This window comes from Hemicordylus capensis, chromosome 4 (genome assembly GCF_027244095.1).
Source record: "Hemicordylus capensis ecotype Gifberg chromosome 4, rHemCap1.1.pri, whole genome shotgun sequence".
NCBI classification, from domain to species: Eukaryota; Metazoa; Chordata; class Lepidosauria; order Squamata; family Cordylidae; genus Hemicordylus; species Hemicordylus capensis.
In genome coordinates, this window is record NC_069660.1 from 247,269,865 (window position 1) to 247,296,835 (window position 26,971).

At 43.1% G+C, this 26,971-nt stretch overlaps 1 protein-coding gene across 10 annotated transcripts in view; it reads right to left on the bottom strand.

Annotated features, from left to right (window-relative positions):
• Positions 1-26,971, bottom strand: part of ZNF521 (zinc finger protein 521) — a 438,900-nt gene that overhangs the window by 118,755 nt on the left and 293,174 nt on the right. Inside the window, exon 7 of one of the 10 annotated variants that reach the window (XM_053246826.1) lies at positions 12,150-12,648. The exons of the other annotated variants lie outside the window; for them this stretch is intronic. Within the exon in view, the coding sequence (XP_053102801.1) occupies positions 12,605-12,648 (44 nt within the window). The 3' untranslated portion in view covers positions 12,150-12,604. Of the gene's footprint in view, positions 1-12,149; positions 12,649-26,971 lie in introns of those variants that run through there. 10 annotated transcript variants of the gene reach the window in all.

Here is a 26,971-nt window from a genome sequence, read left to right on the forward strand (position 1 = left end):
AGGAGAAATGAACCTCACATGCAGAAAGCATCATGACAAGAGCATAACCTCCATTATATACTCTGTATAGTCAACTGTCAGTCTTTCCCCATATGGATTTATTCCAACTTCCAGCTCTTTGAATTGCCATACCTCCATGATGAAATGCCCTGGTAGTATAGGTGATGAAATTATTGCCTTGGTAGAATTATTAACAGTAGTCACCGTAACCCAGGGTTAGTTCTGTCAAAACTTTGGGGAATCTAGGAATGACTCTTGCAATGATCCTCACTAGTGCAGATGTAGAACATTAAAAACAAGAACAATATTTTTAGTCAGAAGGAGTCATCTGTGTGACTTGCTGTTAGACAATTCTTTGAACCAGGAGCATCCAAGAATCTAACTTAAGGTCACAGAATTATCAGTGAGCAAGTTGCCTGGCTGACCTATGTTAACAAAACATAACATTGCACCTATAAGGATTATTTAAAGAGTCATTTCATGAATGATAGAAATGTATTCAACCAGCTTATAGAGCAGCTATATTTTGTTTCCAGTAGTAGAATTCATTATTTGTTTGCCACTCACAGCAATTCACCCTCTTAGCAGAGGTGGTAGTTAATTATCGAACAACCTAGGAAGCTTGCATACCCCTGCACCAACTTAGTTAAGCCAATAAAAATATAATTTTACCAAACTTCCCTGGCATCCACTCCCAGGTTGAGGCAGTGGCCAGAGGTACTTTCTATCAGCTTCAGCTGATACGACAGCTGCATCTGTTTCTTGAGATCGACCTCAGAACAGTGGTACATATGCTGGTAACCTCCAGACTTGACTACTGCAATGCACTCTATGTGGGGCTGCCTTTGTATGTGGTCCAGAAACTAAATTTGGTACAGAGTGTGGCAGCCAGGTTTCTCTCTGGGTCGTCTCGGAGAGGCCATATTATTCCTATACTAAAAGAGCTACACTGGTTGCCAAAATGTTTCCAGGCAAAAGACAAAGTGCCGGTTATAATCTATAAAGCCCTAAACACCTTAGGCCCTGGATCTTCTTTGCCATGAGCCCCACCACCCACTGAGACAATCTGGAGAGGTTTGTCTGCTTGTCTGGTGGCTAATCAGGAACAGGCCTTCTCCGCTGCTGCCCCGAAGCTTTGGAACACACTTCCTACTGAAATAAGAGCTTCCCCATCTCTGACAACTTTTTAAAATGCAGTTAAGACACATTTATTCACCCAGGCTTCTTAATAATAATAATAATAATAATAATAATAATAATAATAATTATTATTATTATTATTATTATTATTATTACATTTATATCCCGCTCTTCCTCCAAGGAGCCCAGAGCGATGTACTACATACTTGAGTTTCTCCTCACAACAACCCTGTGAAGTAGGTTAGGTTGAGAGAGAAGTGACTGGCCCAGAGTCACCCAGCAGATGCGCAGTTTTTAATATTGTGTTCCATTTTAAATTGTCATGGATGGCTTTAAGAGGGGTTTAGATAACTTCATGGAGGAGAGGTCTATCATTGGCTACTAGTTGGAGGGCTGTGGGCCACCTCCAGCCTCAAAGGAAGGATGCCTCTGAGTACCAGTTGCAGGGGAGTAACAGCAGGAGTGAGGGCATGCCCTGAACTCCTGCCTGTAGGCTTCCAGCAGCATCTGGTGGGCCACTGTGTGAAACAGGATGCTGGACTAGATGGGCCTTGGGCCTGATCCAGCAGGGCTGTTCTTATGTTCTTATGTTTTAATTTGCATTGTTTTATTGTAAGCCACCCAGAGACATAAGTTTTGGGCAGTATATAAATATGTTAAACAAACAAACAAATATTATATAATCAGGAAGATGCTTGAAAGAAATTAACATTAAGTATTAAAAAGCTTGCAGTATATATTGAACATCTGGAGGGGAAAATCACACAAGAGTAAAAGGTTTTTAATGTGATTTAAAGGATGTATCAACCATGATGTAATCAGGTCGAAAAAATCTCACCAATGTAAGATGCCAAGGAAAAGCCATCAAAATGTTTAACTAAGGGTGGCTTCACACGACCTCTGGCAAGTCAGTAAGCTGAGAATGTTTCGGGAGCAATTTGGGAACTGGGAACATATGCTCCTGGCAGGCGTGATATCTAAACTCCCCCAAATCCAATTCCCATGCTGGATTCCTAAGATTCACCCGACATTCTTCTAAGATCCTCGGCAAACTTGTAATCTCCATTTGAAGTTGAATCTCAGGAGAATATCAGGTGAATCTTGGGAATCCAGCACGGAAACTAGACTTCTGTGGGTTCAGACATCATACCCGACAGTAATAAGCACTAACAGTTCCCGAATTTTTCCAGACATGTTCCTGGCTTACTGACTTGCCGCTGGTCATGTGAAGCCATACTATATAATGTACGCACATCCTTTCTTCTTGAGAGATACAGTACGTGACATGGAGTAATTAGGGTTCAAAAGCAGCTGAAAAAAATGTCTTCTTCTTAGGGCATAACACTAACATTTAAACTTTATATTTACTTCAGCTGACCCTCCGTTTCAGAAAAACTGATTAACCAAGCTAACCTTTTGCTCCAGAACTACACACACACACACATTCATACACACTATGAATCTGGCTAGTATTTGGGAATCAAACTTGCTAACAAATCCAAATACCAGATGTCATGTGATTGAACAAAAAGTACAAAGGAATTGTGCAAAACTCTTATAGAGGATTTATTTGGTAACCTCCAGGATTGACTATTGCAAAGTGCTTTACATGGGGCTGCCTTTGTACTTAGTTTGGAAACTTCAGTTAGTTCAAAATGCAGCAGCTAGATTGGTCTCTGGGGCAGCTTGGAGCGACCATATTATGCCTGTTTTAAAATTGTTGTACTAGCGGCCGATATATTGCTGGGCAAAATACGAAGTGCTGGTTATTACCTTTAAAGCCTTAAACGGCTTGAGTCCAGGCTACCTTAGAGAGCGCCTTCTTCTGTATGATCCCCATCACATGTTGAGGTCATCTGGAGAGGTCCGTCTCCAGTTACCACCCGTACGTCTGGTGGTGACTCGCAACTGGGCCATTTCTGTAGCTGCTTCTGGCCTATGGAATGCTCTCCTGGCAGATATCATCAGTTTAGGCTCGCTGTTGGCCTTTAAGAGAGCCCTAAAGACTTCCTTGTTTGGCCTGGCCTTCCAAGGCAAAAGCAAAATACATTGTTTTAAAGTATTTTAATTGGTTTTAAATTATGTAAAAATTGTTTTTATATTGTTTTAAGTAGTGTATTTTAAATGATGTTTGTTTTTATGTTTTTTAAACTAGTGGTGCACTGCCCAGAACCTCTGGATGGGGCAGTTGATAAATGAAATGAAATGAAATACTAAATAAATAAATAAATAAATAAATGCATTTATCATATTTATATACTGCCTGATATCTCTCTCTAGGTGGTATATATAATCCAAGATACAATATAAAAAATAAAATAAACAAAACAGTTTTACAGAATAATTTAAAAAAAACAATTCACAGAGTAAAACAATTAAAAATTTCACAGAATAAAAATTAAAACAATTTAAAATTAGCTTTAATTGAAAGCCTGAGAAAACAGGTGTGTCTTAAGGGTCTTTTAAAAAGCAATCAGAGATGGGAGAAACTCTTATTTTGACAGGGAGTGAATTCCAAAGCCCTGGCGCAGCCACAGAGAAGGCCTGGCCCAGAGTTGCCACCAGACGAGCTGATGGCAACCAGAATCAGTCCTCCAAAGATGATCTTAATAGATAGCAGGGTCATGACAAAAAAGGCGGTCTCTTAAGTAGACCGAAGTCATTCAGGATTACTCCAATCTGAAGGGGAAAAAACCCTCCATAAAGCTTACATCTTTTACACTGTTAAATTTAGAGTGGCATTTTAGAAGCACACAGTTCAGCTTGTGCTTTCACTAGTGCAATAAAGCTACTTCCATCAATAAGACAGTAAATATTTTCACCATTGAAATAACCTTGTGGTTGGCTTACAATTATAAGAATGCTCATTGAATTACTTGCTTTGTTCCAGTATCCCGGCAGTGCCACAGACCTCCCTGCCTCTCTTGTTTTTCTCAAAAGCAATTTAGAAAATGCTTGTATTTTAGACAAAAGGAGAACATTTGGTGAAAGAAAATTCATCATTAGGTATCTAGAGGTTTGTTAATAGAAAAGGCAACTCCCACAGTGCATCCTAGTGCTCAAGCCAGACACACATGCTCAGGACCAGCAAGCTGCCTTCACAGTGGGCCAAAAGTCATTATCATAATTTTATATTACATAGACTACATTGAAAATTTAATATATCCCAGCAAAAAGAGACAAAAGACATTTTGCATAATGCTTCTGTGAGCGCACTCTCTCTTGCTACTCTTTTAGCCACCCCATGCAGATAATCACACCAGGAAAAAGAAGTTCATTACCTAAGCCAAATCAAAATTAGGCTTTTCTTTTTGATAGGGAACTTCATTAGTAAACCCTGTCTTATACAGCTGGGAGATTTGATGAATCTATCTTGGAGTAATAATTCAGCACAATCAGCCACATTTCTTCTTTAAGTTTTATGTCTTTGTTAAGAAAATTGAAAATATATGTAGAGGCTGCAGTCATACATTTATTAACTCAGAAGGCCATCCCTCTTCATTTCCAGACATTTAAAAACATGCTAGATTTGCAGCAGCAACCTTGTTAAGTAAACAAATCTCTTTGCTTTGCCAGCTGAGAATAAAAACTCCAATATGTATGTCTTTACCCGTACAGGCAAGAAATAACTATGCGGGGGGAATCTTAACAAATGCCACAGTTCAAATTTTATGAAAAGAACATGACCATTCTTTGATTAGTTTGCCTCACTTAAGACATTGGGTACAGATCCACTAACAATTAATATATTTTATGTGGAGTGAATGGGGAGGGAGAACAAGATATATGGGGCCCAAATCTAATATGGGTTATTCACCCCACCTCACTTTGAAACTGGTCTACATTGTTCTCTGTGTTCCATCCAGAGAAACACTCCTCACTTCTGGGACTCCTGGGTCCTTATAAATATGACAAATTTTTATATACTGCTTTAAAAAGTCCCCAAAGAGGTTTACAAACAAACAAACAAACAAACAAAAATAAATGGTTCCCTGTCCCCAAAGGGTGCAACAGCCACTGCAGCGATGTTTTGATGGTGATGGATAGGGCCAGTTGCTCTCCCCCTGCTAAGTAAAGAGAATCACCACTTTAAAAAGGTACCTCTGCTTGATGAGCAGGGTCCTTATGGAAAGCCACCTTGCTCCTCTCTTCCCCAGGTGGCTTTGCAATGGCTCAACATATACACAAGTTTAACCCATAATGTTGTGTGTGGCCAAATTCTGTGCGGCCGCATGTAAGATTAGGTCTGAGCTAGTTTGAGTTAGCCTTATTATAAAGACCCTGACATTATATTTTGTATTACTTGCATTAGCTTTACTGTGATTTGTATTATCTTTTTTTGTGTGAGGAGAGCTGGTCTTGTGGTAGCAAGCATGACTTGTCCCCTTGGCTAAGCAGGGTGTGCCCTGGTTGCATATGAAAGGGAGACTAGAAGTATGAGCACTGTAAAATATTCCCCCTAGGGGATGGAGCCGCTCTGGGAAGAGCATCTAGGCTCCAAGTTCTCTCCCTGGCATCTCCAAGATAGGGTTGAGTGAGATTCCTGCCTGCAACCTTGGAGAAGCCGCTGCCAGTCTATGTAGACAATACTGGGCTAGATAGAGCAATGGTCTGACTCAGTAGCATAGGAACATAGGAAGCTGCCATATACTGAGCCTCCTTTGTTCCTATGTGTTGTTGGGTGAATGACCATAATAACGTTATCTATCTATATATCTATCCATCCATCCTTGAATCTACAGGAAAAAAAGGCAAGTTTAATAATAACATTTTCATGGGGGTTTACAGGACAATAAAAGCATCTTTACACAAGTTTAAGTTCAGCTAAATACCGACACAGGCTACTAATGATCATTGGCATTCCTTTTTTCCACTCTCTCATTCAATGTCTGATGGATGGCGAATGCAAAAGAATAGGGTTTTTTGGTAGCACTGCAGGGGGTTCCACTACTGGTAGAAACCCCTTCCCTTCCAGGAATAGAGCAGAGGTCAAATTACCCAACACTCTCCTTCTACTAGTTCCCTCCTAGTAGAAAAGGAGGTAGTCATGGTAGTAAGTAGGTGGTAAGTACACTAGGAGAGAAAAGAAAGTAGGGTGTGTTTGCAAGGAGAAAGCACAAATGGGAAAATGATAAAGCTGAAGTGGGAAAAGAGAGCGCATGAGGGGGCAAAAAGAAGTAGAGGGGGAGAGAATGGAGAGAGCGAGAGAGCCAAAATGAGAGAGAGTCAGGATGAGAGATTGGAAGGGAGGGGGGAGAAGAAAAAGAAGACCAGGAGGGGGGAAGAAACAGAGAAGAGAGAGAAATCTCTTTGTTTTGCTGCTGAGGTGTGGAGGATCTTTTCCTGCATGTTGCAACAATAGCACTAGTGGCACGTGTGAGTTCCCAGGACAGAAATAAGGGAGTACGGGCCAAGGCTTGTGTGGTATAAATATTGGCCCATTGATATAGGATTCTCTGAGGACCAAACCAGACGATATGCAGATCGTGTGAATTTGGGTCGGAAGGTGCTTGGTTTTTTTGTTAAGAATGTTGGCAATTCAGGGCCAAACAATGCGCTAAATATAAAGCCAAATTGCAATCCAGCAGCCATTTACTCAAAAGGTTGTTTTGGAAGGGCACTGGAAGTAGAGAAGCAGTGAGCAGAAAGGGAAGTTTAACCCTTTTCCTTGCTTAGTTTCTCTTGGTCCGAACTGCGCATCACAAGTGCCCCCCCCGCCAGAGTTTCAAACACATGCCTGTCAGAGAAAATGAATGTTATTCACACTGAATGCTCCCTACTGCAATGCAGTGTGGTGAGGTACCAATCCAGAAGGAATGAACCAGCCTGCATTCCCAGAGAAACAGTACTTCTGTGGGGTCAACTTGTGCTGCATTGCTGATACCCCTGGAGCCCTTTTACTTGCATTTGTTGTGATACATATTTTTATTTATTATGAGTAGGACATATGAGAAAGGTAATGCCTAAATAAATAAATATTCGGCAAATGAATAACCAAGAATGCAGATGTAGGTTCAGTACAGGTGACTACTATGTCATTTCATCCATTTTAGAATGGCATTGAAGTTGGTATAGTTCATTCACATGCCTAAATGACCTTTCCTTGGGTGTAGGTCAGTTGGTTTTACAAGATTTGGTTATGCCCCCTGAGATTAGACTGTTTAAAATTGCTGACTGATTTCTCAATGCTTCAAATTTACAAAGCTTAAACTGAGCATAAACCTTAAATGGTCAGATGAGATTTTCCTGAGTGTGCGATTAGTTAAGGGGAGTGCAGTGCTGCCCCCTTCAAAGAAAAGAACCAGTCAATGATCTGTGAAAGGTTGCAGCTTTGCACCTTTATGCTAAAGGTTTCCAAAATCAGAATGCAATGCATTGACACTGGTATCTCTTTAGTGCTCTCATGGGCTTGGAACCTTGAAGTACACTCTTTTCCTAGGCCACTACCTCACTTTCTCATTCATCTGAAACTGTTTATCTGAACATTTCAGGTGATCCCCCGAGATCTTTAGATAAACCAGTCTGTAATGTACAAGCAAATCACATGTTTGGTTCAGAGGTTTTTTGACAGCTTCTCAAATGCATAAACTCTTACACTGTTCAGAGTTTCTTAGTGTGAATCTCATGGTACAACAGAGTTTGGGATTTTAGAAGACTTTTGTATTCTGCTTCTGACATGTATGGATACGGCATTTCGAGGCTATTATTATTTATAACATGTTTGTCATGACAATGTCAGTGCTTGCCATTGGATGCCACACTGTGGTATCTAGGATATGAATTCAGAGTCCTATTCTTCACTGGCACATGCCAGAGGAGGTTTATAAAGACCCTACAATTTAATTCAAAACCAAGTTAAGCAAAACAGAAGAGCAGAATAATGTGTGAAATGACCTGGAATCTCAAATAACTAAGTCACATATACTGTTGAATCATATTGTTGATTAGAGATGTGCACGAAAGGGATTTAGTGTTCTGTTCCGAGCTCATCCACAGAATGTTCCGTCAGAACAACCAGTTGAGCCAGTTGTTGAGCCGGCCAACAGAACAGCCTGTTTTGAGTCAGAATGTTCCAAGTTCCGATGTATAGATGGCTGCTACATACTAATTTAATGTATAGGTTCTGAGTTTAGCCTTGTACATTTGCTTGTAAATATAATAAACTCCAGAAAAAATATCTTTACTCAAGAAAGACTCAAAATGGCACTCTTCTGGCCTCTGTGCATGCACAGCAGTCATTTGCGTGGTCAGCACCACCATGCAAATGGCTGCCATGTGTGCACAGGGGCAAGAAGAATGCCATTTTGGAATAACCAGCTCGATCGGTTATTCTGATGGAACATTCTACAGATTTAGCATTCTGCACTTGGAACAGGCCCTTCATTTGAAGGGTGTACTGTTCCGAGCTCAAAAACACTAGAAACCACCCATTTCAATTGCAGAACATTCCAACCACAGAACATTCCACACAGCCCCACTGTTGATAACTGTGCAGTATTTAGCTACTGCATGTGCTGATGATTAATAAATATAATGCATATTAGACTATGCCCTAACAGGTAATATTTTCATCCCAGCTAACAGGACAAAGAGTGGTGGTTCTCATATTTAGGGAGGAGAATGAATGAATGGATGAATACATGCAATTAACTTCAGTCTATGACAAGTAATCACAAACAACAATACAGTATCAGTAATAAAAGAAAAAGCAATCCATATCAATACTGTTGATAACAACTGTTCCTATTCAGTTTCACCAATGTCCCTCCAGTGGCTATTGCTGGTGTCATCCTTTTGTTTCTTTTTAGATTGTGAGCCACTTGGGGACAGGGAACTATCCTCTTAGTATCAGTATTTTCAACAACAACAACAATTTCCCATTCAGTTTGGCTTTTGTCATTGATTTCAATGAGAACTGATGCTGCCAGATTTGAACTGCATGGAAAATTCACAGTAAGAATAGAGTGAATTACATTTTCATAATAATCAATTATATTTCACATTATTCATATGCCACAGAGAAAAAGTGTTCTCTCCACACAGTTACTAACAGCCCAATCTTATGAGCTGCTAAAACAGTGCAACAGGATCCCAGGAAATGTCTTACAGTACAACTGGCACAGAGATGCGACCTCTGCTGCAAACTATCAGCCATCAGTTCTGCTGTGCCAGTGTTTGTTCTCTGCTTCATGTAGAAGTGCACTGCAAGAATACCCACATAGCACTGCTGAGTGTGGAAGTGCTGGCAACAGGCCTACATATAGCATCCAAAAAGCTATTTCACTAGCCCAGTAGCCTAATTACTAGTCCTTTATTAAATAGCAAGCATGACTTGTCCCCATAGCTAAGCAGGTTCTGCCCTGGTTGCATATGAATGGGAGACTTGATGTGTGAGCACTGCAAGATATTCCCCTCAGGGGATGAAGCTGCTCTGGGAAGAGCAGAAGGTTTTCAAGTTCCCTCCCTGGCTTCTCCAAGATAGGGCTGAGAGAGATTCTTGCCTGCAACCTTGGAGAAGCCACTGCCAGTCTGTGAAGACAATACTGAGCTAGATAGACCAATGGTCTGACTCAGAATATGGCAATTTCCTATGTTCCTATGTTCAGTACTGGTTATATAGTAAGGCAAGTGAGGAAGAGCTAGATGGGTTTGGAAATCATACCAATCAGGGGCTGAGAGAAAGGGAGGAGAAATTTCTTTAATGCCTTTTTGACACTGACTGTCAGAAGATACCCCTTTCTACAATCTTTCAAGGTTCACTGAATTAGGAAAGGTATTTGGGCTGGTTTGGATGGTATTTCCCCCCAGGAAAAACTGGTTCACATGACAAAAAATGCCATGTACATCCTTATTTTTTCCCCAGACAACATTGGTATGAGGCAGCATATAAATGTAATAAAAACAAACACCCTAGCACATTCCTTTATTGTGTGTGGATACGGGGCCTGTACATCTGAAATGCTGGTGTACACACAACCCAAAGGGACACGCTATATGGGCGCTATATGGAATTCTTTACCATGGGAAGTGGTAATGGCCACTAGCTTGTATGGCTTTAAAAGAGGCTTAGACAAATTCATGGAGTGCAGTTCTATCTATGGCTAGTAGTCTGGTAGCTGTGGACCACCTCCAGCCTCAGAGGCATGATGCCTCTCAATACTAGTTCCAGGGAGCGACAGCAGGAGAGAGGGCATGCCCTGACCTCTTGCCTGTGGGCTCCCTAGAGGCATCTGGTTGGCCACTGTGTGAAACTGGAATCTGCACTAGATAGGCCTTGGGCCTGATCCAGCAGGGCTGTTCTTATATTCATTCAAACATCAGGATATCTGAGAGCTATGTATGGTCAAGTATGAAAAAAGTTGCCTTGTATCCCTGGTGTGTATATGTTACTTGAGCCTGTGTCTGAGCACGGTAAAAAAACCCAAAAGTTAGCAACAAAGTTGGAGTCCCAACTCTAATGTGGGCCTTAATTCATATGCATTTTTGTTTCAAGGGAGGATATGGGGGCGGGGATTAGTGCTCAGTGGTCCTTTTCGCCCAGACCTAAAGGTTCAATCGTTAATGGCTAGTCAGGGGTCAGTTTAATGTTTTTATCAATATTTGGTGAGGTGTATGCAGAGGTACCTCCCCCCACCCACCCCCAGACTTCAGGGAAATGTTCTGGTCCCTTACAGGCCTCCCCCACCCCATTTATGTTTGTTAAGTCCCAGGTTGTGGTGGGCTTCCACTGGCCTGTGCTGTGCCATCGCTGCCCCGAGCTGTGCCAAGAGGCCGAGTGTGAGTTGTGCAACCATGTGAGGGTGGCTGTGTGGGCACCGCACGGCCCGCCCGATCTGCTCCAGGCGCAGCGGGAAGGCAGCTACCAAGCTGACAGCCACTTCCACCCGGCCATACCAGTGCCTGCGCTGTGTGTGAACTGTGCACACACACAGCCACACAGCTCGCGAGGAAGGAGAGAAAGCAACGAGGCAGGAGGCAGCAGCCTGCAGGAGCTACCAGCCCCCCTTCCCCCGCAAGCAGGTGAGAATCTGAGAGGTAGGGCAGCCACTGACACTCCTGCTCAGAGACTCTGGAACTCTTAGCCCAGGCCAAGCAGTGCTGGCCACGGAGGAGAGGTAGCACAGTGCCAGCGCATGCCTCCTGTGTCTGCCTGGGTACACACACACACACACACACACACACACACACACACACACACACACACATCCCGAGAGAGAGAAACAGTCCCAGACTCCAGAGAGAACAGGTAAAACTGACTCGGAGTGCTGTTTATCCATTTGTGGTGTAGGGGAGGAGCTACTGGAAAAGGAGTAATAAAACCCCAACAAAATCCATGTGCATCTGAAAGTGCTTTCTGCTCACACTTCCTGCCCTCATTCTTAAAAAGGGACGTGTCTCACGATTCGGCTTCTGAATCCTGTTTAAGGCACATTCCTACCCCAAAACCCGGGTAGAACACAGTTTCTGATTGTGTGACTGACCTCACACTATTTGCAAAAGGAGGGGGGGGGGCTGGGAGAAATAATTTGGATCCCCTGAAAGCACTATCTTTGCCATGATCACAAAAAAGAGGGTGAATATTTGGCACATCCCTATGCCAAGCATAAACTCGTGCTTTAAATGCTGCTGCACACACTACTATTTCAATTGAAGGAGTTAAAACAGTTTAAACAGATATATTAGATTTAGTACTTTCATACAAATCAGGAACATCAGAAGCCTTTTTTAAAAGGTACATACGTAGGGGTTTTTTTGCTTCTGAGGTTAATCCAAGTGCAGCGAATCCAGTTCAGCTATTTTCTTTTCCACTAAATTTCTACATTATTAGTAGTACACAGCTAACCAGGTTTCAAGCAGTAGACAAAATAGCATTGTGGGATTACATTAGTCCGACAGCTGCTTTATGACTATAGCTTCCAGACCAATTTATTTAATATTGATCTTTAAACAAACATCAGTACAAATAAATTTGAGCACTCTAGTCCTGAGATTTTATATCCATAAAAGAGACCAATATTCAGGGAACCAGTACTGCTTGTATTTCTCCCTTTGATTCTGTTTTCTTTGATCCTTCCAGGTATCAAATACATCAATGACAAATTAAAACAAATCCATCTTCAGATAACGCGCAGTTTATAATCTTTCAGGCAGAAAGAATTTTTCTATCAATAACTTCCATCAAGTATTTTTACTGATCTTTTTTATTGCTTTACTCTGACGAGTACAAAGGCAGCAATGCCACGTCCTGACTGAATACCACACTAAGCTTTTCTTCTTCTTTTTTTTCCTGGTAGCTCTGTCAAAGAGGGTTAGAAGAACAACTTGTTCTGCCTTTCACACCTCTAAGCAGTTTTCTTCTTAGCTCCCTGCATCCAGTGATAGAAGCAGGCCAAGATCCAAATGCCCCCTTGCCGACAAAATTGCTGTGTTGTGATACTGGTTTGGGAGGCTGATCTGGAGCCTTTTACGGGACAACGGTTGACCATTTCGAAGAGGGACAGCTGGGTGCTAAACATAAATGGAGGAAAAGACTTAGACAGGGAAATAGATAATGAATCCTGGGATTAGACACTCAATTCAATTAGACACTATATACAAATGTTTGGCATAAGTTGATCCAACATAATTATTTGCACAGGACTTATGTGCCCTTCTTAGCTATACACAGATACAAGATACAATGGGGACAAATATTCTAGTGGCCTGGAACTGGGCTAAAGTTCAAAAGTTTCTGGTCACAAGTTATTCAGCCATCTGTTTTATGTGCAGCAAGTTCTCTGCATTATATTGTTCTCCCAAGTGAAATGAATAGATAATATGGAGAGAAAGAGATACGCCTACACATAAACACCTCTGTCTGCCTGTCTGTCTGTGTCAGAGTCACCACTAGTGACGGATAAAAGAAGAATAAGCAATAAATAAAGCTACTATGTTTTCTGTAAGGTAAAAGAGACCAGTCTATCAGCCTGCACAAAGACATGGAAAAGGTACAGAAGAGGGCAACCAAGATGATCAGGGGCCTGGAGCACCTTCCTTATGAGGCTAGGCTACAGCATCAGGGGCTCTTTACCTTGGTAAAGAGGCAACTAAGGGGAGACATGATCGAAGTGTATAACATTACACAGACTTTTTCTCTCTCTCTCACAACACTAGGACCAGGAGTCACCTCATGAAACGGAAGGTAGGGAAATTTAGGACCGACAAGACGAAGTACTTTTTCACACAGCACATAATAATCTGTGAAATTCTCTGCCATGGGATGTGGCTACTACTCAATACCAGTTGCAGGGGAGCAACAGCGGGAGAGAGGGCATGCACATACCTCTTGCCTGTGGGCTCCCCAGAGGCATCTGGTGGGCCACTGTGTGAAACAGGATGAAACTAGAATGAAACTAGATGAGCCCTGTGCCTGATCCAGCAGGGCTGTTCTTATGTGAGGACAATATAAACCCTGAGACTCCAGTATGACTGATTCCTAGATGCTCAGAAACCATTGCTAGAGTTTCACTGGAAATCAAGACTTTGTTCATGCCTCTGTTTTGCGTGTGGTAATGTAGTGATTTGAAGAACAGGTGTGAATTAACTGACTGCTTCTGCAGCACTAGCAAATAAGGTGCACAAACAAACAAACAAACAAAAATCCCAACAACAAATACTGCAGAAAGTGCAAATACATAGTACCACTTTATTGTATGGCAGAAGCATACAAAACACTGTGGGCAGAATTCAGACTAGTTTCGGTACCATTGAAATCAATGGGACAAGTGAGTCATGACTAACTTATGTCCCATTCATTGCAATAGGACTTAGGCATGACTGCTGTCCTGGCAGTCACTGGCACTCACACAAATGGTACTTCACACACACATACACACACACACAAAGGTTTAAAAGCCCTGCTTAGATGCTGCAAAAAAGTGGTAGTAGAGGTGGTATGAGTTATTTCAGCGTCTTTATATGTTTCTGAGTACAGTACGATGGGGAACTGTGTGATGTGTACCCACATCGAGAAAAGAATAATCTGCCCTCTGGGAACTGTATGAGTTCACTCTGCACAATACCCAGAAATATGGAAGAAGCTTTCCATTCTTGTAATGTGCCTAAGGAGAGGCTGGTGCTCCAATGCAGACAGGCAGTTGGACCTGGTCTCATTCTATAACAGCGAGAACACAGCCAAGGAGGAGTAAGCGAGATCTGCCATCACAGTCAGATCCGACCTAGGAACATAGGAAGCTGCCTTAATACTGAGTCGGACCATTGGTCCCTCTAGCTCAGTATTGTTTACACAGACTGGCAGCAGCTTCTCCAAGGCTATAGGCAGGAGTTTTTCTCAGTCCTATCTCGGAGATGTCAGGGAGGGAAATTGCAGTCTGCCTGCAAGCATGCTCTTCCCAGAGTGGCCCCATCCCCTAAGGAGAATATCTTACCTAGCTCAGGGGGCTAGCCCCAAAGTGGGGTTGGGAGGATCAGTCTTGTAGGGCTCCCATTTCTGGGCAGTCTTGCAGGAAGTAAAGCTTGTGTGCATCAAGAGCGTGTTCTCTTGTGAGATCTCTTTCAGCTGCTGGTCACTGTTTTAAGAAGCAGTCAATGATGAAGAGGGGGAAGACTGAGAGGGCTTGTAGGGCCCAATGTGGCAGCATTTTTTCCTGTGGCTGAGTGCCCATGTGGAGTAGGACCTGAGGAAGCTGAAAAGACGGTGGGGAAAGAGGGGTCTGGACCTTCCTGCTTCCTGACTTTTTAAACCCACCCCCTACTGCTGAGGAGCACCATAGTCAAGCTAGTGATGGGAACCCCGGGTGATCCCAAGTGCCAAACAAATGTGAGTAGCCACTGGAAAAGACTCCAACAATGCAAATCTATCAATATTATTACTAAACTTATACAGTGTCCACAGCATGAATAGAGGGTGAAGGTGGAAGTCACTTCTATGTAAAGAATGCACATGTCTGTCTATTTCCTCATGCACAAAGGTGGTGGAAAGCCATGACTAGAGGCAGCTTCTTGCCACACGCACATTTGTACAAGTGATGAACTGTATGGGCTTCTGCAGTCTTGAAGCAATTTTCACATAGGAAGCATTAATTTGTGAACCACCTAGAGTTATCTGGGTGAGGCAGTGTAGCAATAAAACAAACAAACATTTATGAAGTGGCCCTAAAAACAGGTCCCTTATCTGCAGAATATTCAATAAAAGAAACAAGAGAAAAGAGGGAGATAAGGAGATTCAAAATAACATGATAAACATGTCATTATATATTTGTGCGTGTGAAAACCATGTGATTGCCAGTTTTATTATTAATAGTATATTTGGGACCAGCTGACATTTAGAAGCAAGACTTGCAGAAGTAGTAGGATTTTCACAGAGGGGGAGGAGGGAGTTGAAAAGAAATGATTCAGCCAAACACATATACTTAGCCTTGATATAGTAATATCTGGATGAAACTCAATGTCCTGCATTAAACATGGTGCCAAATTAGATTATCCAGCAATGTCTAGAAATACAGCCTGATTTTTAGTACATTGTCTTGATTTGTCAGCTCTGACAGCTCAGACTGTAGGTTATCCCTCTGTAGGGAAATGACCTCTGATTTCCTTTCTCTATGTGGAAATGCACTAGATAATTTCTGATTGCACTCGTTAGCCCTTGTAACTCCTTAACCACTGCTCTCAACAATTACTTTTTGTGGGCTGTGAAACTATGAGAAGGAGCCATATAAACCTTTGCATTAAACTATGATTGCATCTGAGGATACATATGAACAAATGGTATTTATTTCTTGTTATATTTATATCCAATCTCTCATCCTTTATGACACACAAGGCAGCTTACATGGGGCTTCTAGGAGGTCACCCAGCCAGGTACTGACCAGACCTAGACTTATTTAGCTTTAGCACATGCAACATGTGCTCCCAGACCATATGCCTATTTACCACTTCTGTTTACTAAGAGGACATCTAAAATTAAAATATAATCTTAGGCAAATAATTTGCTCTCAAAAAGATCATCCATCAAAGTTGTAATTTTTATCGCATCAGGTTGGGGGCCATGCATGTAGAACATGTTAGCTCAGACAAAGACACAATACAAATAAAGTTAGTAAGTTTTTGTAACTTAATTCATGGTACCTATGACAGTTGAACACGTTATCTTGTGATGTGATACAATAAATGAATAGATGCCCTATAAAGAAAGATGCTATCTCTGAAGACTGTTTACAATTCCACTCTAAGGTCTAAACCACTCTAAATTTAATTTCATGAGGAGTGAATACAGACCGTTTCATAACCTTAAAGACAGCTCCAGCCTATTTTTTAATGTGCTGCTGGCATTTGTGAAAGCAGTACAATTACTGAAGCTGTTTCTAAAACCCAAAGCTGCAGAGTGTTACTCTCTTAAAATGGTCTCTAGGACAATTGTGATAGAAAAGATAGCGGCACTGCAGACTATCCAAGAAAGCCACTGTGAAATCTATATGACATTAAGTCATAACACAAGGATTTTTAATGGTCTCTTGTTTAGACTACATGTGCACAATACAGTATATCACCTTCTTCAGAAAAAGTACTCAGAATGAAATTTCTTCATTTTGAAAATTTGATTGACACATTAATTGCAAGATAGCGTGCATGAAATGTAACAGCCATACGCTTGTGATCTTGTTGTAGCTTACAATTTTGAAAGCATTCCTCCTGTTAACTTATTTTATCACTGGAAAAAGAGATGGGTACTTTATATTTCTTCTTAATAATCATTACAACTAGCTTGTTCGTTAAAAGCTTCTGAAAATGTGCATTGCCCTCTAGCATCCTCAGCTATTTAACCTTGTGTGATATAATGGCAAAAAATAATGGTTCAGTCGTGGGGGAAAAGGTTCAAATCTAGAATTTTTTAAAAAGCTGAAGACCCAGTAGCATACATGCATTCTCACTCCGCAGAGCCTTCGCTGCTCAAACTCTACAAGGCCCTGCTCAACCTGTCTATCTATTTCAACTGAACACAGTCTCACTCCAGCAAGGCCTTTGGATCAAACTCTTCTCATGTGAACGCAGACAATGTTTGGGAAGCTGTGGAGCAGATGTCTCCACAGAGACTCACAGATGCTGTCAGGAAAGAACTACAGACTAACATTTGATGCATTTTAAAGAGGGTTTCAGAATACCATTCAAACAGACAGAATGATTGTCTAACACTTCAAACGACTTAACAGAACTGTTGCTATATTTTTCCTTTGTGTTTCCCAATGCTTTCCCCATTACTAACAGAAAGTGCTACTTCATATTTTACATGAAATGTGGGCTTTATCGAAGTACATTTGCCTTCAAAGTACAGTGTTAGGAACTGCACTACAAAACAATTCAACCAGTGTGGGGCAGATGAAGGTTCAATTTTATTATTTTATTTATTCGATTTCTATACCGCCCTACCAAAAATGGCTCAGGGCGGTTTACACAGAGAAATAACAAATAAATAAGATAAGATGGATCAAAATTGACCAAAAGAAAATACTATAGCGCTTCAAAGCTGCACTTCCTTCGAGTACATGATTTCTGGTAATTGTTGGGGTTTGCGACACTGGCAGGCAGGGATCTGAGGGAAGCACAGACAGCTGGACCTTGCCAAGTGCTGGCAGGTGAAAGCATGTGGAGGCAAATGGAAGTGCAGGAGAGAACTCACTGGGATCAACAAACATCACCACAAAAGCGGTGGTGGGGCAGAGCAGATGGGCCCAGGGAAATCTTGTGAGACTTTGTCAGCATCTTGCAGGGGGGCCAGGAGTGACACTCTTACACTGAGCTATTTCAAACTGTGCAAGGCAGTGCTGAGGAAGACAAAGGAGAAGTCTGTAGTGACAGCTGGCACTCTTGGAATAGAATCCAACTGCGTGCACCAGCTGGATTCAGAGGCAATGGTCAAGGCACCACGAGGTACAAGGTGTGTGATGCTGAGCCAGCCACAAGGCATAGATCTGTGACAATGGATGATAGATGGCTGAGGTGGAACAGGTGTTCAGTCTGTTCTGGAAAGGTCTGTACTCTCCCCTGAAAGGGGCAGCTACATACTTTGGGAGCACTTCTGGGCTCAGCTTTGCTTCTGCATAGGCAGGTGAGGCCTATGGCAGAGAAGTGCTCTTGATCATCTCTGGCTGGTATACCAACTGTGGCCTTTTCTGGAGAGGGCTAAACCTGCCACATTTATGCATGTTCTGGTCACTTCTGGATCGAATGACAACAATGGGCTCTATATGGGGCTGTCCTTAAAAAGTATCTGGAAATTTCAATAGATGCAAAAATATGACAGTGAGGCTGTTGATGGCATCTTGGCAAATGATGCCATCAACATCATTTGTTGATGGGCTTCTCTACTCTCCTCCACAAGACAGGATTGGTTACCTGGCCAAACGGTGGTGGTGTCGAGAGAAGCAGAGGGCTCCAGTTGCTGGGACAACCCCAGCAATTCCCTCCCAGAAGCCAGAAAGGGCTCAGGGAGGTGGGCAACGGCTGCTGGGGGATGGGTGGGTACAGTCCGAGAGGCAGCAGAGTGGTGGGGATGGAATAGTGATGATATCATCCCCACAGCTGCAGCCCTGTGTGGAAATGCTAGTGAAGGGGGTGGATCTGGAGAAAAAGGCCCCTTGGGAGGCCAGAGATTGGGTAGCCAATCCACTTGCCTGGCCAGGGGAGAAGGAGCAAGCTGGAATGAGGGAGGATTGTCCTAAATGTAGGGCTTTATTTAAGGCAGGGGCTGCTGACGAGACGATCAGCAGGGATGGGGTTTGTTGGTCCGGTGGACTCCCGGAGAGGAGCACGGACCTTTGCTCCCACTGACAGGCAAAAGCGTGGAGTGAACCCCTGCTAACTTGGCAAAGAGGCACATTTTAACATGGTGATTCTCTTTTATTTAGCAGGGGGAGAGTAACTGGCCCTATCCAGCCCCAGCACAGTACCTCCAGTGACTGTTGCTGGTGTCTATCTCATGTTTCTTTTTAGATTGTGAGCCCTATGGAGGGGGGAATAGAAACTGAATAAATAATAATAAATAAATATACTTCCCTCCGCCCGCAACTCTGAGACAATGTCTATGCCTGTAATTCCGTGTGAGTGGGTGGGAAAGTTAACTAGAGAATTTCTCCTCCCTAAACATGGACATCCATATTGTATCAGCTGCCTTGGCTTCTAATTTGTTTCTGAGCCTAATTCAAGGTGCTGGTTCCTATCTTTAAAACCCTAAATGGTCTGGGATCAGGATACGAAGAATTGTCTCCTCCTGAATGAACCTGACAATACCTGAATCCTAATGACTGGCTCCATGTCAATCTGGAGGATGGTATTGCCTTGAGTGGAGTGTGCCACAAGTCCTGTGCTGTTCAATATTTTCATGAAACTTGGATGGAGTAAACAGGATGCAGATGACATGAAACTAGGGTGGTGGTATTGGTGCCTAATAGCTCAGAATCAAGATTCAAAATGATCTTAAAAGGCTTGAACACTGGACCAAAACCAACAAGCTGAAGTTCCTCAGAGTTTATCAGAGTACAAGCTGAAGATGATCCAGCATTATAATGGAGAATAAAAAGAAGGAAATCCTCAAATGCTTCTGAATATAACAGCAGTATTGTGCAACTGTGAAAAAAGCTAATGCAACTGAGTTAACATAAATGACCAGATCATGAGAAGTAATAGCTCTACTCTGTTCTGTACCGGTCAATACTGTGTCCAGTTTTGGGAACCACATTTAATAAGGGCATGAATGAAGTGGAATGGGTTTCGAGATGGGCAATAAAGATGATGAGGGTTCTAGGAACATAGGAAGCTGACTTATATTGAGTCAGACCACTGGTCCATCTAGTTCAGTATTGTCTACACAGATGGGCATTGGGTTCTCCAAGGTTGCAGGCAGGAGTCTCTCAGTCCTATCTTGGAGATGCCAAGGAGGGAATTTGGAGCTTTCTTTTTCTAAGGGGAATATCTTATAGTGCTCAATTGTGGTCTCCCATTCAAATTCTTAGCTGACACTGCTTAGCAAAGGGGACAATTCATGCTTGCTACCACAAGCAGAGGCGTAACTAGGGAAAAGAGCGCCTAGGGCAAGCACTGAAATTGCGCCCCTGTCCAGGCAGGAATGATGGGACTTGTAGTCAACAATATCTGGAAATCCTTGTTAAAAGGAACACTGTACCATCCAGACATGGTTGTTGATCAAAACCTGAAAACATGAGCCATCTCTGTAAAAGACTTAGAACAACAGTCAGGAGTTATGCGAGGATTCCAAGTGTCATTTTCTCTGTCTCATCTCATTCTTTTTAAAAAACATGACTTTGTCCTAGAGGATCACCTGCCCAAATAGCCACTAGCAAAATAGGGGAAGAAGATGGTGGTGGGGTGTGTGTGTGTCTATAAACCAGTGAATGATTCCTGACAGCCTTTGTCTTATGATGACTGTTGGCTCATGATAGGGTATATGTGCATTCACCACACCAGTGCTTACTTTGACACCAAGAGGGAGAAGGATACATTAGTTTGCCACACTAGACAGGCATTTGCAACAGGAGCAGACAGCCAAGTTCTGCCAGGGCCGAAACCAGCCCTGCCAGACTAAGAAATCATTGTAATTTGCCCCTTCCTGTCACAAGCAGTGTGCTGTTCTTTTATTATTGACTCTAACTCTCAGATATCCCAGTCATGGATGGAAAATTCAGGGTCAATTTACAAGAGACACATTTTCTACATGGAAGTTTCTTCTGTGCAGATGTTGTGCAGAAACCCATGTGTAGTGACCGCCAGGGGCATAGCAAGGTTGGAATGGGCCAAGATGAGATTTTAAAATGGCCCCCAGCCCCTCAAAGTCCAGGGCCTCCACACATCCCAGGCCCCCAAGGATTTAAGTCTGATATTTCAAAATAAGTATGCTGCCTGGAAATACATTTCACTGAATATACATGCACACTTCACAGTATATAGTGATATACATTGAGCACTATATATTTGTGCTACTTTTAATGCCTAGAACACACTAGCAACGCTAATTATTAAAATGGCCCCCTCTCTGCAGATTAGCAAAGGAGACTTTCAACCATGCAGGGTGCGCCTATGTTTGTTTTCTCAGAATTCTGAACAAATTCAGTAAAGTTTGATTCCGGGAGATTTTTCACATGAGGCTTTTAAAGCGCTTTAACACACATCTCTTCTGGAATGGAGGTGCTGCATTCACATGTTGGCCAGATGTACCCTGAAGTCCCTGCAAGTTATTGTAGAGCAGTTCACACACAAGAAAAATAAAATAACATAAAAGCACAACACATGCTTCACGGTTCTCACTCAGACCTTCTGGGTTGCAAAACAACTTGAACATAAGTGCATTTATACATTAATGAAAGAAAGAAAGAATGAATGAATATTTGTTCCAGAAGTTTTTGTAATTTTCTGACATGAAACAAGCCACTTATAGGCCTTAGATAGTTTTTGTTTTTAAAGCCAGCACATTTTTCAGTCTGTTTTAAATTAAATATTCAGAGACTTCTCAGTCTCGCCCCACCACCCATATCAAAGCCCTATGGCAAGCAGATCCCTATATACAGGGGTAACCACAAAAAGAAATTCACAGCCTACCTTGCAAAAGCTGTGCTGGATGGTCTGGTCTGCTGCAGGAAGGGTCTGCTGCAGGGAGCTCTGCCAGCCTCCTTCCTGGCTTGCTGGGGCCTGCCGAGTTCAGGCTTCAGGGAGGCCTACTCAGAGGCCTCTCTGGAAGCCCCACCCACCCGCCCGCCGATCAGCTGAGAGGCGGGGAGAGAAGAGCTCTGCAGTTTGCAGGCTGCACCGATCCTAGGCTGGAGCTGGAGGCAAGTGGCTGAGGGGCCCTGGGGCTGGGCAATGGGGTGGGGGTGGCAGGAACTGGTGTGGTGCCCCCACCTCATCTGCCTGCCCCCCTGCCCCAGTTCCGCCTATTACCACAAGACCAGCTCTCCTTCCACCTAAAAACCCAGTCTTATGAAGAACAGTTGAAGAAGCTGGGAATGATTAGTTTGGACTAGAGAAGGCTAGGGGGAGATATGCTAGTGTGTGTTTGGAAGCAAGGTAGGAGGAAAACCTGGGTAGCTTTTCTTCCTACCTTGCTTTCACACAATCCCTTCTACCCAGGTTTCCGTCTTACCTTGCTTCCAGACAACCAAAAATTGGGAGCATACACAGCTCTCAAACCTGGGTAAAAAATTTTTATTGTGTAAATGACCCCCCTATCTGATCACATATTTTTATGGTACTGTTCCCTGATATGGGATCTTACTGAACTGGTTTTTTCATTGTTGTTGCTGCTGCATTGTTGTTATCTTCTTGTTTTAAGGTTTTGGGGTTTTTTTGCTTTTATGAAATATGTTGCAAGCCACTCCTATGGCCTTATTTGGGTGGAAGATGTGTGATACAAGTATTTCTATAAATGAATGAGTGAGTGAATGAATGAATGAATAAATAACCCTATCCATAGGACAGTATTAATATTCTCATACTACAGACAGGGAATCAGGCTGAGAAATAGTGGCTTGCCTTAGGCCTCCTAGCAGGCACACAGCTGGTTTGAACTAGTGATACTGCAGTTCACAACTTGATCTCTTAATCACTATACTTAACCGCTACACTATGATAGTAAGCTGGGCTGTTTTATAATCAACAAGAATGCATTCAAAACTGGTTGAGATATATACGTCTTACTTTCTATCAATTCACTTAAAAGTGGTTTTGAAATACAATTTCACTTTAAACATTACTTTTTTCCATTTGTGACTGTCTAATAATGCAAAAATGTGCTCTAAGATTTATAGCAGTCATCGTGAAGCAAACTACCAAAGCTACTGGGCTGTTTTCTCCATTAATTAATTACAAAGGGTTTTTTTGTGTTTTTTTACAACTAGGTCAAGTTGAGAACAACATGAAAACAGGATTTTCCCTGCAGAAAAAAGTGAAGTAGGAAGGCAAAAGCCATAACACAGCAAGGGGCTTCACCTTCTTCAGAAGATCCCTATAATGTATATAGGCAGTCTCATTTGAAAAGCCAAAGGATAAGAAAAAACTGGGACAGAAACTGCTGAAAAAATTACCAGCATTCCTTAATACATAAAGGACATCTGTACATCTAGAAGAATAGAGTTAGCTCTTCTCTATAAGTTCTTGTAATGTTTGCTCTATAGACAAAGGCTTTGGTGGATCTCCTCTTAACGTTAATAGAAAAAAGGTGGTCAATTCATTTAACTTAATAATATGGCATGACAATGTATCCAGACTTTGCCAAAATGTAGGCTGTACAGATATCATGTATCCCATAGCATGAAAAGCTTTTATGCCAGTAGCCAGGCTTTCATAACACACCATAGAAAGAAAGCAGTAGGCTGTGTAGGTAAACTATGCAAGAAGTCTATGAACATTAATCTGGGTAACAAAAAGAGGAAACTATTTTACAAATGCAGATAAGTAAGCTACAAGAAATTTCACAAGCTGCATTAATTATAACACAAAGATACATAAGGGGGTGGGAAGTATTGCTGTCCCTCTAAAAAGTGTTTTCTGGTTAACCAGAAAGGTGAATGAAGCAAGGCAAACAGACACCACCCAAAGAGAAATGGAAGAGTAGGAGGGTGGCGGCAAACTAAACATAAAGAACAAACAGAAGGTTGTAACATTTTTTGTGTGCCAATTAATGAAGCAGCAGCATGGAACTGTTTAAAGGAAGAAGTCATTGGGGTACAATTTGCTTTATAGTTAGGAGGCATAAAGAAAGCCTCTTCTCGTTTAGAAGATAAGATGCCTTGTTAAGCAATGGTAAGAATGAAGGCCCATGTTAGCAGATGAACTAGGCATTGTGGCACACATGTGATTCTCCCTTAGAGCAGCAGTCCTGCATCTCCTGTTCTTCCATTTCCCTCCGAAACATCTAGTAGTAAACAAACACTGGGCAATGTGTGGAACTGTGATGTGCCTTGAGGGGAAAGGGAAACTCAAAGAGGCAGGTCTCACAATCAGTTAGACCCGCCTTGAGAGGGTTAGCGGGCAGACGATCCCTGCTGCAGACGATCCCTGCTGCAGCCCTGGGCAGCTGCCCACATGACTGCCGGGTCTGTTACAGAACTGGTGGGGGCTGTGGGGATCGGGGGCTGTCTGGCCCCTGAAAGTTCCAGCATGCTCTGTGTGAGCATGCAAAGCGTGCTGGAGAGACCCCTGAGCCGGGAGGCTGCTTTTTAGCCTCCCGGTTGGGAGTCTCCTCGTGAGTTGCCACGGTGCAGAGCCACGCCGCAGCAACACACAATCGTGGAGCCCAGGTTAGTGGAGTGCTTCACAAGTGAGTTACCTGTTTTGTGGGAACCGGGCTCGCCTGGGCTCCCCTAGCCCAATTTTAGCAGACTGTGAGAATAGCCTCACAATCTGCTGATATCACATCACACATTTCGTATTACTAGGTGGTGCAAGGGAGAGAGGAGGATGAGGAGATGGCAAGGTGCTACTTTCAGTGGTAGCCACATGTATGTCATAATGATTAGGCCCAGTCTTAGGTCTGATGTGGGCTAATGGCATACAGTAGTATCCACGTTAACTCAGAGGTGCACAACACAAAAGGAAGCACACAGCAGTCAGAAAACATACCAAAGTATTTAGATGGAAATATAAACCTAATGCAAAAGTACCAATAACACATATATAACCTATTTGGATGCCTACAAAATAAAAACCTCTAAAGGTTATGTATGTGTCCATTGTTGAATACATGCTTTTAAGGATGGTTTACGTGTTACAGCTGTCCCATGGAAGCTCTTCAAATCTGCTCCATTGGGTGGCTAGTATCTCACATTAAAGCATGCATGTGGTGTAGTTCACTATACAGATTAGTGGCTTTACTGTATTACATTTACCTACTAACACTGTGGGTGGTGAACCCCTACAATTTCCTGTTGAGTGAACTGTTGAGTACTTACAAAACTCATCACCTGATAACAAGCACCATGTGAAACAATCTAAAGCAGGCTTCATGTGAAAGCCATAATGTGTAATCTGTTCTTTAGTTATAGCATCATAGACTCATCATCCCTAACCACTGGCCAACAGCTAGAGGGCCAAAGCCCTGAGCGATGATGAATTGCAAATTTTCACTTAGGTTGCAACTAGCACATTTGGGGAATTTTATGAAAAAGAAAAGCAGGTCCTTACTGTGCCATTTGCATGGTCAGCAACACCATGCCCAGTCAAAAACAAACTCCTAGCCAGCCAGAAATCAAGCCCTAGGAAAGACTAGCCCTAACAAATGCACTTGTCCTTTCCCCCTTGTTTTCTTGTTGATTTAATTGTCTGCTTACTTGCTTACTTCTTTAGGAAAGAAAACAAAAGTTTGCTGCTTCCCCTGGTCTGAGCCTTGTCTTCTCAGGAGCTGCTTCCCAACTGGAAGCAGCTATTTTGTTTAACTTCATTTAAGTAATGTTATTTCGTTCACGTTTCTGACCACTCATCAGTTGCCCACTTACAGTAATCAATACAGACATACAACCATACCATTTAGGGTGTTCTGTATGTATATCAGGAAGCCAAACCTTTTAATATATGTTTCCGCCCACATGTGTACAGAACCGGCGGGGGGGGGGGACTTTAAGGGCGGGGGAGGGTGCACTTACTGCCCTGCAGTGTTTCTCCTGCCGGCGCTCTCTGTAAAACCGGTCTGGCAGGGTGGCAGCGTACATCCCTGCCATCCCGTCCTCTCCTCGGACTGGAAATGACCGGAAGTAACCTGCACATGTGTGCATGTTCGGCGCGTGCGCAACGTGCACAGGTTACTTCTGGTCTGAGGAGAGGACGGAGCAGCAGGGAGATATGCTGCCACCCCGCCAGACCGGTTTTACAGAGAGTGCCAGTGGGGGAAACGCGACGGGAGGAGGAGTGCATCCTCCCCTGCTCTTAAAGTTATCCCCCTGCCTTCGAACCTGCCAAACCACTGCATTTTCAAACCTGTTCAGAGACCTGTAAAAGGGCCTCCGAACAGGTTCATGCACATTGCTACTTGCCAGTCCCACTCCCTGTGTTCTGTGTGGCAAGCCTGCAGCACAGCTAGTCTACCAGGTCTCTGCAAGGGTGAAGCTCTTGCTCTGCTCTTCTAAGGGTGTGGCGAATGGGCCATCATCACTGGCAGAACTACAATTGAGCAGGCGGTGTTCCAAGAAGTTTGGCCTCTTGCTGTCAGGGGCCTCTCTGGGCCCCACACAGAGTTCCCTCTAACAGGGATACCCAGGTGTTGTTGACTACAACTCCCACAATCGCCAAGCAAAAGCCATTGCAGCTGGGATTCTGGGAGTTGTAGTCAACAACATCTGGGAATTCCTGTTAGAGGGAACACTGGCCCCCAGGCCTTCGCTCCTCTGCCATCTCCCTTCACCTCCCTCACTGGGCCAGCCCCTAAGCCTTCAGGAGCTGCAAGGGATTACTAAGCTTTGCCCGGCCATTATGTGGTATAAAAATGTCATCGCCTAACAACAGGCACCGGGCTGTGACATTATGCTGCACAGCAGCCAGGCAAAGCTTAGGAAGTTGCCATGGCTCCTGAACTCTTAGGAGTTGCTGCAGAGGCAGCAGAGGTGGAGGCCCAGTGGCAGGGGTGGGGAGAAGCAGCAGGTGAGCTGCCACGGAGTTGGCTGGTGAGGAAGCACACAAAGGAGCCCAAGAGAGAAAGGCAGCAGGTGAACTGGTGGTGTGGCTGAAGTGAAGGCTACCACATTTTTAACCCAGGCCACAGTGTCATGGTGCCACTGGCCACCATGAACGCTGAAAAAAAGGTATAAATGTAAAGCGTCTTGTATGTATGAGTAAC